The sequence below is a fragment of the Stegostoma tigrinum genome, chromosome 8 (assembly GCF_030684315.1).
Source record: "Stegostoma tigrinum isolate sSteTig4 chromosome 8, sSteTig4.hap1, whole genome shotgun sequence".
In the NCBI taxonomy this organism is placed as follows: Eukaryota; Metazoa; Chordata; class Chondrichthyes; order Orectolobiformes; family Stegostomatidae; genus Stegostoma; species Stegostoma tigrinum.
In genome coordinates, this window is record NC_081361.1 from 6,014,785 (window position 1) to 6,031,606 (window position 16,822).

A 16,822-nucleotide genomic window follows, 5' to 3' on the forward strand; every position below is an offset into this window, starting at 1 on the left:
ATCCATTTTTGGCAATCGAGAAATGGGGTGATAGTTCAACCATCGTGAGTACATCATTATTGGCAGTTCACCTTAGATCCCATATCGCATAGTGGAACAACGGTTACATGTGACCAGAAACCATCAGCCAATCATCTAAATGAAAAACTGGACTGTTTTCCTTCAAGAAGAGAAGGTGATTTGATGGAATTGTTCAAAGTTATGAAGGACATAGTGTGGATAGAGAGAACCCATTCCCATTAGTGGGAAGATCGAGTAACACAGGCTATGGATTGAAAGGAATTGTCAGAAAAGTCAGAGGTGACACAAGGAAAACGTTTGTTCACATTGTGAGTGATTACAATCCAGATGCACAGCCTCGCAGAGTGAAAGAGGCAGATTCAATTATGGCTTTTGTGAGAGAATAAGCAGTTTGGTGGGTTAAAAAAAAATGTGCAGGACTAAATGGGAAATGGGAGGGAGTGGGGCTAGCTGAGTTGCCATTGCAAAAGAGCTGGTGCAGGTTTGATAGACTGAATGGTGTACTCAGTGTACTGTAAACACTGCATGAGTACAGAAATGGCAATATTGTGGACAGAACGAGAAGCTCGGGTTACCAAGTTATGCAGTTCACTGCTGAACACTTCACTGCATTCCCATTTGTTCTACTACCACACAAGCATTTCCGGAAATGGATGAAAGTGGCATTGATGTAGTACCACCCTAATAAATGGGAAGCTTCATCAACTGCTCATGCTATCAGCAAGTCTGAGCAGCAGAGGTTTTACTCCATTTGTAGGTACTATAGTTGTTCCTGTTTCTGTACAAAGTAATCATAGCATTGTTAAGAAAACTTACAGTCTGTTGAAGCATTTCATCTTGTACTCATCCGGTCAGAATTGCAAGAATACCAAATCTCAAAGAGGAACAATAATATACATTATAAACACTCAGGGTAAGAACTATGAAGTGACTAAAATTTATATTTCATAAATAAATCAGGATTTTCTTTTTTAAGTTTTTGAGAACACAAATTCATCCAAAACTATGTTTTTTTAGCTTTTTTTTACAGTTATCTTTTGCGAAAACACTGGCACAGATATCTGCAGGTGTGAGGCAGAATCTGTAACTCCGAAGGTGTGACAGGTGAAGTACATAGAACTAGAATTAGGTTTTATTATCATGTGTACTCAAGTACAAAAGTACAGGAGTAGAGTGAGAAGTTGGCAATGTTGCCATATACAGTGCCATCTTAAGTATAAAGTGGTTGAAACAGTGTGGAGCTGCAGGAACAGAGCAGGTCAGGCTGCAACAGAAGGGCAGGCAAGTCGACGTGTTGGATCAGGATGTCTAGATGAAGGGTCCTGACACAAAATATCAACTTTCCTGCTCCTCTGATGCTGTCTGACCAGTTATGTCCCTTCAGGTCCACACTATATTGGCTCCGGCCTCCAGTATCTGCAGTTCTCATTATACTAAAATAGACTTGGTACAAAAATACAGAAACGAAGAAAAATTCTTCATAATACAAATTAGGAAAATAATGAAATAAAGTTAAAGGGTAGACATCACATTCCTTCTATAGCTTACAGTTGCTCCATGCTAGGGTTTTCCCACACTTGGGCTCACTATTCATGTGTTGGATGGGTGATACTTCTGACTGCTTTACAATTTCCAAACTTCCCTTTAGGGTTTAGACCAAAGCCTTTTCATTGAGATGGCTTTAGCAATAGGTCATTCAATCAATATCAATTTCCAATGAATTTCTTTCGCAGTCCCGTGCACCCCAACGTTCTCCTTGCTTGATTCAATCTGCCACATTGATACACGTAAACTCAGAATCATTGCAGAATTTTAGTTTCCATGAACAGCCTGCAGCCGAACCTTTTAGACATTAATAATTCAAATGTCCACCCATGCATTCAGGTTTGAGATTAACAATCTTAGAAATGATGGCTACCACGGGTCTGGATTCTGAGTCAAACGGTTGTGATTTCAAGCCTAAGCCCCAAATGAAGACGTAAGCCATAAGTCATGATTTAGACCAACCATCCAATGTGCAACTGAGAGGGTACTGCACTACTAGAGGGACTGTCTTTCAGAAGAAACATACAAACAAGCCTCCATATATCTTCTCAAGTAGATCTAAAATATTCCATCACAAAAGAGGACTAGTGACAACTGGCAACATTATCACACTTGAAATTATTGAACAGGGGTAAACGAGGTTCCAAAAGGGGGTCGGTGAACTGCACTACCAGCTCAACACTCACTGAAGTGGCAGCAGTAAAACACTGCCCACATGTTGTTGCAGAGAAATACATCTCATCCCAAATACCCATTCAAATGAAAATTGAAAAGCAATTTTTAATTCTGAGGAAAAATACAAGACAACATTTAATAAACTCACAAAATGTCCAATTAGATCAGTGTGTGGCAGGACACAGTGACACAGGTACATGGTACCTACCTGGAGTAGCCTTTCCAGTTGGTAAAATTTGCAATGCAGATCCTCAAAGTTGTTCTTGTAGAGCTCCCGGAGACCATAATCATACATGATCTTCACCAAGACGCAGAACGCCTGCTCCTCTGGCATCTACAAATAGATATTCAGGTCAGAATGGCATTTGTTAGCCATGGTACCCTCTGCACAGATCAGATTAATATCCTTGTTTGGCCTGGAGCCACCAGTGTTTGCTGTTACTCACAGGTAGCACTTTCGGCTGAGCGCATAGGTTTGAAGGCTCATTCTGGACACTGAGCACAAAGTCTAGACAGGCACCCCAAGCGCAGTTTGGTCAGAAAGGGATACACGGTCAGACTACGGCAGACTGAGACAAGAAAATGCATACTTGGGGAAGTTGATACAAAGTGAGAATTTGGTGCATGAGAGAATAGGTGCTTTTACTGTCACGTTAAATGCAAGATCTTAAGCTTGGAGCTGGAGGAACACAGCAGGCCAGGCAGCATCAGAGGTGCAGGAGAGTTGATGTGTTGGGAGTGGGAATTCAGTGAAGGGGAAATAGAAGACATTCTTTTATGAGCAGAAGCTGCTAGGGACTACATTTCAAAGTCAGGAAATTTTGGAAATATGTAAATCTATAAATCTATAAAACAACCCAACACAAGATATATGAGTTGAAAGCAAACAGTACAAAAGTAATATTAAGGTACAATATGCCCATCTTCTGGCAAATGGGAAGTTTTGGACACTGCACATGACCAAGATAGACTCAGGACAGATCACCTGCTGTAAAAGCTTCAGCACAGAGGTGCTGAAGTCAATGTCGTATATCTGCCAGGAAGAGAACTACATGGATAGCACATTCAGAGACATGGTCACACTGCAGGTTAGAGGCATGCAAGCATTTAGAGAACGGGTAACTCCAAGCAGTTAAAGAACGTAAAGTAGGTAACGCAGGATTTCCTCTAAGAACCCTCTTATTATATAGGTTTCTGTGCAGGATACTGATAAAAATGAAATGGGAGGACAAGGCAGATGAATGCGCACTTAGAAATACAGCACAGGCCTTTAGATTTCTTGGACACTGAGATTGGCTCGAGAGAAGATGGCACCCATGCAAGCTGGAAGAGTTGAACCTGGGACAGAATTTCTTGGATGACATTTGGCTAGTGCTGTGGGCGGTGGAGTTTTCAAACTAACGTGGGTGGAAAAGGGAAGGTAGGGAATTGAGAACCTGGAGAACATGTCAGAAATACTACCCGGGTGCACAAGAATTCAGGGAAAGGCAGGTAGCATTAACAGATAGTAAACTAATAGGTGAAGCTGCAGAAAGAAAGAAATGAAATAAATCTAAATCAGGGTGACACATTTGTAAATGTACAGCATGTAGTCAATACGTCTGTTGAGGTATGGGTGCAAATGGCCGGGTGAAATGATGATATTGTGGCTTCAACAGAGACATGGTTGAAGACTATGCAGGAATGGGTGTTAAATAATCCTGTTTACAAGATGTTCAGAAAAGACAGGAAAGGGAGAAAGGGAGTTAGCACTGTTGGCTATGGAGTTCAGTGCAGTAATAGGGAAAACGGATGTAAAAGAGATTTCAATAGCACAATGTACTTGGCAAAAGCTAAGGAACAAAAATGGTACAATCATATTGTTCAGTGATCATTCCTAGTTTGCATTCAGGAGAATTTTTACCACAGTGTGTGTCCAGTCCAACAAGAAAAGAGGAACTGTTTGGGTTCTTGGGAATGAGATGGACCAAGTAGATCAAGTTCAGCAGGGGAAGCTTATAGGATTCCATGATCATTGTACCATAAGGTTTAGAATGACAATGGGAAAGAACAAAGGACAACCCAGAGTAATAATTAATTGCGCGAGAGCTGAGCTCAATAGGACAACAGAACAGCTGGAACGGTTAGACTGAAACCGAAGGTTGGCAATATAAACAGTAGCTGAGCAATGGGGTACTTTCAGAGAAGAGATGGTTTGAGCCAGGTGAGATATACTCTTTCGAAAGGAGGAGGTAGGGAAAACAAATTCAGAGCTCTTATGATGCAAGTGGAAGTAGAGAAAGAAGAAAACATTTGTTTAGGACAGATGTCAGGTAGAAAATACAACTGAGAGCCAAGCTGAAAGTAAAAGGCTCAGAAGTGAGGTGAATATGTAAGTAAGAATAGCAAAGAGAGGTTAAGAATAAAGACTGGCATTTCACATAAAGGGGAATTGCGATGTCCACTACAGAACACAAAAGAAGCGAAAGTGTGGTGGATGGAAGGGTAAGGCTAATTGGAGACAACCAATGAGATTTACAAATGGAGCAGGGAACATGCGTGAAGTATTAAATAAATATTTTGAATGTTTCTTTCCAAAGGAAGGAAGTGCTGCCAAGGCTATAGTAACAGAGGAGGGAGCACTCTCATCTCAAAGGTTTAAAATTGATACGGAGGGGTATTGGACAAATTGTGGTATTTAAAGTTATATGACACTGGAATCAAATGATCCAAGAATATTGAAGGAAGAGAGAGTGGAAATTGTAGAGTCACTGGCTACAACTTTTAGTCTTCCCCGGACTCAGGGGGGTGATGGGCAACTGGAGAACTGCAAACATTGTGCTCTTGTTCAGGAAAAGTTTATTAAGATAAACCAGCAGTTTAACTTCACTGACAGGGAACTTCTTTAAAAAGTATTTGAGGATCATTTACTGCAATCGTCACTTGGAAAAACGTGATTCTTTCAGAAACTCCAGCACCATTTTTTTTTACAGAAATTAGTGTCTAACCAATTTGCTGGAGATTTTTGGGGAGTTAAGGGAGAATTGATGTGGACAATGCTTTTGGTGTGACATATATTATGTGACACAATTCCACACGCCAGATTTCTAAAAAACCTTTTATGAAGATAAAAAGGAAGAATTAGTAATATGAATATAATATCAGTTGACAGTGAGAAAACAAAGAGTAACCTTTAATGGACATTTTATATTAGTGATCTAGATCTTGACGTGCAGGGGACAATTTCCAAATTTGTAAATGAGACAAAACACGGAAGCATTGTAAACTGCACTTTGGTGGAAATAATATGGAGTTAGACTACGTATTAAAAAAAATCGGCATTATCCTAACTGTGCAGAGCAAAGTGACTTAGGTGCAGATCTACCTAAGTCACTAGAGGTAGCAGGACAGATAGAGTGAGCAATTAATAAAGCATACAGTATCATAAGCGTCATTAATACGGCCAAACAGCACAAGAGCAGGGAAACTAGACTGAACCTGCATATGACACCAGTCAGACCTCAGCTGAGGCAGTGTGTCCAGTTCTGGGAATCACACTATCGGAAGGATGGGAATGCATTGGAAACACAGCAGAAGAGGTTTACCCAGCAATGAGGAACTTCCAACATGAGGGTAGATCGGAGAGATTGGGACTGTGTTCCATGGAGAGATAAAAGTTGAGAAGCGATTTCATATGACAGCAGGTTATAGTCCAACTGATTTATTTGAAAACATAAGCTTTAGGAGTCTTGAAAGAAGATTCTGGAGATTTGATTGAAGTTTTCAGAATCAAAAGGAGACTGGAAGGGGTAGATAGAGGGAAAAGGTTCCCTCTCATAAAAGGATCATGAATGACAGGGCAAAGATACAAAGTAATTTGCAAAAGCAGCACACTGGGATCGGAGATAATGGGAACTGCAGATGCTGGAGAATCCAAGACAACAAAGTGTCAAGCTGGATGAACACAGCAGGCCAAGCAACATCTCAGGAGCACAAAAGCTGACGTTTCAGGCCTAGGCTGGGAGCGGTTTTGGTCTGGACTACCATGCCTGGAAATGTGGTGGAGGCAGGTTCATTTAAGGCATTCAAGAGTGCAGGCAGATGATTATTTAACTATGTGCAGGACCTTTGAGAAAAGGCAGAATGGCACTAAGTAATGATGCTCAATTCAGCGAGGCAGTACATGCTTCCTTCTGCATTCTAACAAGCTTGTGATTCTGTGAAATGAGTGCCACTCCATCAGACACGCCATCTTTTGGATGCAACATTAAATCAATGTTTGGTCTACCTCCCAGGGTATGTAAATGAGCCCATGGCATCATTTTAAAGAAGAGCAGGGCAGTTCTCCTGGGTGTCCTGAACAATTAACATTTAGCTCTTGATCATCTTTGCTGAAACAGATGATCTGGTTGTCATCATTTTTTTTTGAGAAAGCTTGATGTGAGGGAGGGGGAATTACGTCCTGCCTGGCATCAGCAGCCACAGCTTCAGTGAATGCCTGCGGGTTGGAACTTCACTACCGGGTGGAGTTTCTTCACTTGTGAGTTCCATGCATTCCTGTGGCAGACAGCCACATGACAACTGTGAAGTACCTTCTCATGTGAGGTAAATTGGGGGCAAATTTACTGTAACCTGCAGGACCATTTCAAAACACAACCTGGCTCTCCCTCATTAATTTAATGACCGGTTGACTGGCCAGCTACACGTGCAGCAAGTGATTGCCACACTGCGGATGAAGGTCAGAAGCTCTTGCTGACATGTCACACATGGTGGCACAAAATTCTCTAAAGTCAAACCATCTACTTACATGCAGCAGAAGTACAGCAGCAAGGAAAGACTGGCCCTGGCAATAACCAACGTCCTCATCATACACAGAGTATGCCTGCAGAGAAGAACAAAATAGCATTGAAAACCAAGATCATTTGCCAACTCCACAACACTGCCCCCACTTTGTAAAGATGTGCCCCCACCACGACTGTCCTCACATGAGCTCACAGTTTTAAAGCATCCGACACATTTTCAACCTGTATTCTCACGGTTTTTAAAGGAGGGGCAACAGTCACACTGTTAGGATACTTTGTTCAATCAGGTCACGAACAAAAGTCAGTAAAATTCCAGAATTCTGACACCTAGAGAGAATCTGGATATTTTTAGTCTGCAGTAGAATTTTTAGTCTAAATAAATAAACACTTTATTTCGAAAAACAACTGTCACACATTTAAACAGGCAGGCAGATGATTAACAATTAGCAATCGACATGTTTCCTCTCTCGGAACTGTGTAAAAAAAAATTCTCACTATTGTTGAAAGATTTATATATTAACACATGCTCACTGACAGCTCATATTTCATACTTGTGTAGGGACTCTATATGCCAAGGACAGGCATCACACAGCCGCAGAAGTTAATGTTCAGAGATGGATGTTTTATATCTTCTGGAGAGGGGAGGTGGGGAATTGCCATACAGCTTTTGAGGGTAATGGGGCTGAGAGAATAAGATAATCAAAAGGAAACAGCCAAATACAGGATATATTTCCCTCGCCACCCCTATCTGCCTTCCAGAGGGACCACTCGCTCCACAACTCCCTCATCCACTCCACACTTCCCACTAGCCCCATCACTCCCAAGACTTTTCCCTGCAACCGCAGGAAGTGCTCCACCTGCCCCTACACCACCCCCCTCACTTCCATTCAAGGGCCCAAAAAAGCCTTCCATATCAGACAGATGTTCACCTGCACATCCGCTAATGTGGTCTATTGCATCTGCCGTTCCCAGTGTGACCACCTCTACATCAGTGAGACCAAATGGAGGCTCAGAGACTGCTCTGTAAAGCACCTGCACTGTGTGTGTGACAAATGACAACACCTTCCAGTCGCGAATCACTTCGACTCCCCCTTCCACTCCCTGGACGACATGTCCATCCTGGGCCTCCTCTAGTACCACAACGATGCCAGCCAGACACTAGAGTGTCATATTTAGCCTTGGGAGTCTACAACCCAATGGTCTCAATGTGGACTTTATTAGTTCCAAAATTTCCCCACCCCTGGCCTCATCCCACAACTAACCCTCCCACTTATTCCCACCCTCTTGACCTGTCCATCTTCTCTCCCACTTATCCAATTCTCCCAACTCACAGGCCAATATCCACCACTGCCTTCCTGCACGCACCTAGCAGCATCCCACCTACCTTCCCCATCCCCCCCTCCTCTGTCTATTTATTTCAGAGCTTCCTTCTCCCTCCTCCATTTCTGAAGAAGGGTCGCGACCCAAAACATCAGCTTTCCTGCTCCTCTGATGCTGCCTGGCCTGCTGTGTTCCTCCAGTTCCAAACTATGTCACACAAATACAGGGGTTTTAGGACTGAATTAAGTAAGGTTTGGGGCAGAAATATGAGATTTTGCCTGTGGTTTCTCAGTAAAGGTTGTTTTCTGATATGTTGTGGCGACTGTGTGCTTTAGATGGGAGCCAAGGCTAAATCATAGAACATACAATTATACAGCATAGGAACAGGCCCTTTGACTCATGATGTTGTGCCGAACATGATGCTAATCCCTTCTGCCTGCCCTTGGACTTGTTGGGCTGAAGGGCCTGTTTCCACACTGTAGGGAATCTGTCTTAACATCCCTAATATACTTGCCTCCACCACCAGCCTGGCAATATGTTTCAAACTCCAACTACATTCTGTGTTAAAAAACCTTGCCCCTCATGTCTCCTTTGAACTTTCCACTCTTACTTTGAATGCACGTACCCTAGTATTAGACATTTCAACTCTGGGAAAAAGATTATGATCATCAACCATATTGATGCATCTCAAATTTTACAGACTTTTGTCAAGTCTCCCCTTACCCTCCGCCACTCCACAGAAAACAAATTAAGTTTTTCTATTAAAAAAAAAGCAAAAGAACTGCAGATGCTGTAAATCAGGAACAAAAACAAAGTTGCTGGAAAAGCTCAGCAGGTCTGGCAGCATCTGAGACGGAGAAAACAGAGTTAATGTTTCAGGTCTGGTGACCCTTCCTCAGAAGGGTTGTTTTTGTTGTTAAGTTTTTCTATTCTTTCCTTCTCGCTCATACCCTCTAATCCAGGCAGCATCTTGGTAAACATCTTCTCACCCTTGTCAAAGCCTCCACATCCTTCCTGTAATGTGGTGACCAGAATTGAATGCAATATGCTAAGTGGGGCCTAACCCCCCCAATGTCTTACAAAGCTGCGACATGACATCCTGAATCTTGCACTCGAGTCCCTGACCAATAAAGGCAAGCATGCCATTCACCTCCTTTACCACCCTATCAACTGCATGGCTATTTTCAGGGATCTATGAATTTGAATCCCAAGGTTCCACTATACCTCAGTACTGTTCAAGGTCTTGCCGTCAACCGTACACTTTTCCTCAATATTTGATCTCCGAAAGTGCAGCATCTTATACTTACCCGGATTAAACTCCATCTGCCATTTCTCTGCAACTATCGATATCCAGCTGTACTCTTTGACAACTGCTTATATTATCCACAACTTTACCGATCTTTGTATCACCTGCAAATCTAATAACCTACTCATCTACACTTTCATTCCAATCAAGTATCACAAACAGCAGAAGTCCCAGTACGGATCCGTGCAGAACACCACTAGTCATGGACATCCAGCCAGAAAGAAAACCCTTTCGCCACAATACTTTGCCTTCTGTGGGCCAGCCAATTCTGAATCCATGTCACCAAGTCACCACAGATCCCATGCATCTTAATCTTTTAGTTGAGCCTGCCATCAGGGACCTTGTCAAAAGTGTTACTAAAATCTATGTAAATAACATCCACTGCTCTACACGTCTGTCACCTCCTTGAAAAATTCAGTCAGTTAGTAATGACGTGCCCCGCACAAAGCCATGCTGACTACACCCAATTTGGCCATGCTTTTCCAAATGCATGTAAATCCTATCCGTAAAAAAATCTCTCCAATAGCTTGTCCACCTAATACTCTTCAAGACAGTCAGTGTCCCTTCTTTCTTGATCTCAAAATATCCTAGCATATTAGCATGCATGACACAAATACCACTATCCTTCACATCCTTCTCCTGGGTGATTACCAATGCAAAGTACTCATTTAGGATCTCACCCATATCCTCTGCCTCGAAACACAAGTTCACTCCCTTATCTTTGAGTGGTCCTACCTTCTCCCTAGTCATCCTTTGGTTTTTAATGTATCTATAGAATGCCTTGGGATTCTCGTTAACGCTACTTGCCAGGGTCATTTCATGGCCCCTCCTTGCTCTCTTAATTCCCTGCTTGAGTACTTTTCTGCTTTCTGTGTTTTCCTCACGGGCCTTGTCTGATTTTAGCTTCCTAAACCTTACAAATGCATTTTTTTTGCCTTGTGACTAAATTCACAAACGCGCTCATTATCCAAGGATCCCTAACTTTGCCATCATTGTTCTTCCTCATAACTGGAACATGCCGGTTCTGAACTCTGATCGGCAAGTCTTTATACAACTCTCACATGTCCCACAGGTTGCCTGATAACAGCTCCTCCCAATTTACACTCTCTAGCTCCTGTCTAATACTGACAATTTGCTGTCCCCCAATTTAGTACCTTCTTGCAAGGTCCTGACTTATCTTTATTCGCAGCTATCTTAAACTTAAGGAATTGAGATCACTGTTACCAAAATGCTCTCCCACTGAAAGGTCAGTCACCTGACCAGACTCATTAGCCAACGCAAGGTCCAATATGGTCCCTCTTCTGGTTGGGCTATCCACATGCTGTTTTAAAAAACCATCTTGGGGCATCTAAACCTCTTGCTCTAAGGGAATCCCAGTCAGTATCGAGGAAGTTAAAGTCACCCACTATGACGACCCTGTTGTTACTGCATCTTTCCAAAATCTGCCCTTATATTTCTTCATCAATGTTTCAGTGGCATTTGGGAGGTCCTATAGCATAATCCTATCAGTGATTGTACCCATCTTATTTTTGAGCTCTACCCATATTGTCTCAATGGATGAGCACTCCAGTATGTCCTCTCTGAGTGCAGATGTGACATTCTTCCTGATTTGCAGTGCAACTCCTCCATCTCTTTAAAAGAATGAAACCCTGGAAAATTGAGACAATATGGGTAGAGCTCAAAAATAAGATGGGTACAATCACTGATAGGATTATGCTATAGGACCTCCCAAAAGCCACTGAAACATTGATGAAGAAATACAAGGGCAGATTTTGGAAAGATGCAGTAACAACAGCTGATCCTGTCCCTCTCTTAACCAAGTCTCTGTAATTGCTACCACATCGTAGTCCCATGTACTGATCCAGGCTCTAAGCTCATCTGCCTTACTTATAACGCTCTTTGCACCGAAACCAATGCACTTCAGCCCATTAGTACCATTATGTTCGTTTATCTATCTCTACTTGTCATTTCTTTCTGATTCACTGATCCTAACATCTACCTTTCCCTCAATCACCTGGGTACAGATTTAACTTGGTCAAACCAATCAAGGTTTTTTTTAATCATTTCGTCCAAAAAAGAGATTTTGGATCCAGGCATTAAGACGTTTACTTTAAGAAATAATTCAAAGTTGAGCCAAGCCCCACGTCTGTGAATTTGTTCTTTACTAAGTTATAAAATCCAAGCCCCATTGTAAGAAGGAAACATGAACCACTTACACATTTCACAAAATTCGGTGCCTACTCTGACCTTTACACTGTTAAGTTAATGTAAGCTACAATCGTTCAAACCCTCATATCAGCTTTGTTCAACATGATTGTAAAGAATTTCCCACTTATCTTGGTATTTCGATTAGCACAGGAGAAGGCCATTCAGCCAAACATGTCCATAGCAATTCTTTCACAGAACAATCAAATTATTTCCTCTCTACTACTCTTATTATTTATTTTGCCAACACTGGATGATGATGAGATGATTGGAAAGTTAAGTCAGGATGGTACGGAGGAAGTGATTGACATTATCAAAAAAAGTTCTCTAATTCCTGGTGACTGACTTATTTAGTGCAGTTCCTCAGCTCTCACCCTTAGATTAATGAACATCTACTCAAGCAGTTGCCCAGTAATGTTAGTTTGGCCTCCAGCCTAAGCATTTTTGCCTTCCTTGGAATCTGATAATCTGCACTAGTAATGAAAGTGTGCTGTTAAAGACATCGGATGTAATGAAAATTATCTAAAAGTTTCAAATGAAGAGGAATCCATGCATATTCCTGACCACACCTGTAAAAGTCAAATTCCCAGCTTTCACTGAAATTAAGCATTATCCTTCAGAATGTTGGGATGTGTAAAATATTATCTGGGCTAACTCAGTAATCTATGAACAAAACTGGTGTCTTATCGAATAAGCTTGGAAACTATTTTATACATCCCATCATTCAGCAAAACTCTTAGTCCTCTTGATACGAGTAAACATTTATACGATCTCAAAGTAATGCATTGAGTGTAAAATAAATCCAGCTGCTTTCAACCCCACTGTTCAAAGGCCAGATTGTGTGGTAAAGAACTTATTCTCCTTAACTGCCGCATTCACAATCAATCATGAACACCATGACAGGCTCTGCACTCCCAAGCTGCAGTCACATCTTCCATTTTGTGCTGTCTGTCCCTGCGCTACCTCATCCCCACAGGTTGCCACTCCTTACGTGCTGTATTGGTTGTTACTAAACCATCAAATGCACAGGAATTAAAAAGCTTCCAATGTGGTTAATCAGTGCTGCCTGTTTAAAAGCACAACATATTTACAATTTCAGACCGAAGCAGGCAGCAAATATTCTTTTCGCCTATTCACTTCAAGAACACAAAGAACGGACCAAGCAGTGAGACATCTATTTTAAGCAGATAGCACAGGCAACAGAAATTACTGTCAAATTACTGGTGGTCAGTCCCAAATAACCTAGAAATATGACATTTGCAAGTTGATGTTTCAGAACTGTGTTTAATTTAGGGTGAAATGAAAGGGGGTCATGTGGCCAATTCTTAAGTCTGCCCAATTAGTCTGAATGATGCAGCTGTTAAAGGGAGGCTCTTTGGGTTTTTTTTGCTGTACAGAAGGTGTAAGGCATTTATAATTGGAGGAAAATGGCAACAACATATGTTTACAGTGAATGGACTGCTGGTCTCTAAACTTATAGGCATGTAAGAAGAATACTGGGTTGAAAACAATTATTCTTTAAACCGTCCATTTGCTTCCAAAACACAGAAGAGATTTCCCCAGAAGAATAGCTAATCAGCATTTCTTCCTGGATACAAGGCCCACATGATTTACGTGCCCATAGAAGTGGACTTTAAGAAGGGATGACTTCACAGGGTGCCATTGTGATACATGGAAACATTGCCCCCTGCAAGTTACCCTCCAAGCCACTGACCATCCTGACTTGGAAATATATCGCCATTTCTTCCCTAGTGCTGGGTTAAAATCCTGGAATTTCCTCCATAATGACATCATGGGTCTACCTACAGCATGTGGACTGCAGTAGTTCAACAAGATAACTGACTACCACCTTCTCAAGGGGAAATTAGAGACGGGAAACAAGCAATGCCCAGCCAGCGATGCCCATATCCCATGAATTAATTTCACAGATTTGTTCCATGTGTCTATACACGTTCCCATGGAAAGCGATAGATAGGCAGTCGAAGATGAAGGGGTCTCAGGGAGCTTCCTACATTAGAAAGTATTTCTGGAGTTTTCTTGAATTAAAAATTAATACCCAAGACACCAGTGCAAACAAAACATCCAGGAGCAAAATCAAAGCAAATTAGAAAGAAGTGAGAATCTACTTCAGTTCTTCCAATTCTCTAAATTCTTTCATTTATTACTTGTAAAACGCATTGGTGTGATTGCAAAAATCATACAATGGATTGAGCAGTAATCTTTTAATTGGCTGACGTATAAGCTGTTTGTTTTCCAATTGGCCAAGGGAATACTGTGTGCTGCAAGGTTGGACACTTTGGGTAACAAATGGTGGGAATGTAAGGGCCAAACCTCACATTAGAATACCTCTGAGACATGCTGTGGTATGTTATGAATACAAGTTGTTGTTATTGAAACAGTTAAGAGTCAGGAATGTGGCACAACAGGGCCTTGGCTTCCCACCGCTGGATTAGGGAAGCTGGTGTTGAATACTCAACTTTCAACCCATGGCTGCTGTCTTAACGTTTTACAGACAGCAGCTAAAGGAACCGACTTACCTGACACACCAGCCAAAAAAGAGAAATAGAGGCGTGGGTGGTGGGAGGGAAAAAGATAAAAGATCACAATAATGTGGAATAATTTGGGATCCCAGCTACACCACAGAAGTAATGGCACACCTATAAGATAGATAGGTTGCTGACAGTGCAGGATGACTCAATTGGCTCTCCACGTTCAAATACTGCCTTGACTGGTTTGTCATTAACATCATTACTTTGCGGCTCAAGACTCAGGTCTCGAATTATGCAGAGGCACAATGACATCCGGGGCTATTGCAACTCTTTGATTCGACACAACACTGCCAAGCAAGCACCTTTATAGAGAATGTCAAAGCACATACACCCATTTCAAAGCACACTGTATTCATAAATGTTACAGTGATAGTAAACTGAAGCTTCAAATGGCACACATCAGCTGAGGAACAGGATTACCCTTCAGTGATCTGATGCCCAACATGTCCAAACAAGCTGCCAGCACTCACCATCTCAAGTTAGACCTGAAGCGTGCACGCTTGGCAAAAAGAAATGGGAGCAACTATAGGCCAATAACATGTTCAGAACTGAAAGGAGGAAAACGGGGTTCAGCTACTAGTCAAGAAAACTAAATAATGCCGCAAAGGCATGCATGCATACTGATTTTCAAAATGCTAGTGAAGCTTAACAAGCACGCAACACACCATGCAGGTTGAAGGGGCAGTAGAAACAAATTCAACTGTATCTCTCAAATGGGAACTGGATAAATACTTCAAGGGTTAAAATTAGGGAGTGATGGAAAAGCGCATGGAATTGGAACTAAATGGAAAACTTTTTCATAGAGCTGTAACAGGTAATGGGGGACTGAATGGCCTTTGTCCACGCTGGGATGTGATACATCCAAAAACACTTGTGTCTCGTTACTAATTATTAGCACACTTAATATTTATGATGACTACAAATCATGTCTGAATGTAACAAAATATATCTTAATATTTACTATAAAGTTGATTCAAAGCAGAAGCTCTGAGGATTCAACCTCAGAGAAACCCTGGAGCATATTCACAAGGTGCGCTTCCTGTTCCATCACTGGCTGCAAGGCAATGTGAAAGGTACCTTCTATTATTTTCCTTGGGCTGTAAACAGAAAAGATCAGCTATCTGAGAAAGCAGCTGGTAATTGAGAAGGGGAGATTTTAATTGCATTTGCTGATCTGTGCAACAATACTAGGCCTGCATACATCACTTCGTCTTAAATGAGAAGCTGAATTTGCAAGGCAAAGTCAGCTGGTGAGGATTGTTGGCTTGTAGAAGCTGACCGAAATTCTACAATGAGCAAACATGTGGGGAGGTGATGGCCTAGTGGCATTACCACTGGACTATTAAACCAGAGACCCAGATAATGGTCTGGGGACCCAGGTTCAAATCCTGCCACGGCAGAAGGTGGAATCTGAACTCAATAAGCATATCTAGAATTTAGAATCTAATGAAGACCATGAACCCACTGTCACATATCTAGGCCCGAAACGTCAGCCTTCTTGCTCCTATGATGATGATCGGCCTGCTGTGTTCATCCAGGTCTACACCTTGTTATATTGGAAAAACCCATCTGGTTCACTAATGCCCTTTAGGGAAGGAAACTGCCATCATTACCTGGTTTGGCCGATCTGTGTTTCTAAACCCTCAGCAATGTGGTTTACTTTAAACTGCCCTCTGGGCAGTTAGGGATGGGCAATAAATGCTTTTCTAACCAGCGATGCCCTCATCCCATGAATGAATAAAGAAAATAAATATCTGTCGTGGGGCCTCCAGGTGTGATGGCTCTGCGAACAGGAGTCATGTCATTGCTGGAGATGCAGTGACTATCCTAGCAGTTGCAGTAGACAAGAACAACCCCCAAAATTGAATGAGAAATACTGGATATAAGAGCCAGAAGCAGGAGTGGGCTTTCAGCCCCACGAGCCTGCTCCGCCATTTAATACGATCATGACTGATCTTATCTCAGTCTCAACTCCTGCCCACTCCTCATAACTGTTCAACCTATGACTAATTATAAACCTGCCTGTCTACTCCTTCAACATCCTGGTGTCCACCACAATCTGGGTTTGTGAATTCCACAGATTCACATCCCTCTGACAGAAATAATTCCTCTGCATTTCTGAATTAAATCTGCCATTCCTTAGCCTAAAACTATGACCTCTCATTCTAGATTGCCCTGCAAGATGAAACATTCATTGTACATCTACTTTGCTGATCCTCTTCAAGATCTTATTACATACTTTAAGTAGACTGGAGAGGTTACAAACTTGCCTGCTAAAGCAGTGTGTTTCATTGCAGACTCAGCACTGTCTGGGTGAAGAAATTTCTCATCATGTCAACCTAAATAGCCTACCCCTTACCCTTAAACTGGTAACCCCTGGTCTAAATGCCCCAGTCACTGGAACATACTTCCAGCATTTA

General features: G+C 41.9%; 1 protein-coding gene across 4 annotated transcripts in view; it reads right to left on the reverse strand.

The window, feature by feature from the left end:
- The window catches only part of rabgap1l (RAB GTPase activating protein 1-like), a 444,915-nt gene that overhangs the window by 113,522 nt on the left and 314,571 nt on the right, over positions 1–16,822 (reverse strand). For all 4 annotated transcript variants that reach the window (XM_059647710.1, XM_059647711.1, XM_059647709.1 and 1 more), the window contains 2 exons: positions 7,028–7,102; positions 2,450–2,575 (listed from right to left, as the gene is read on the reverse strand). In XM_059647710.1, coding sequence (XP_059503693.1) covers positions 2,450–2,575; positions 7,028–7,102 — 201 coding nt within the window. The remainder of the gene's footprint in view (positions 1–2,449; positions 2,576–7,027; positions 7,103–16,822) is intronic.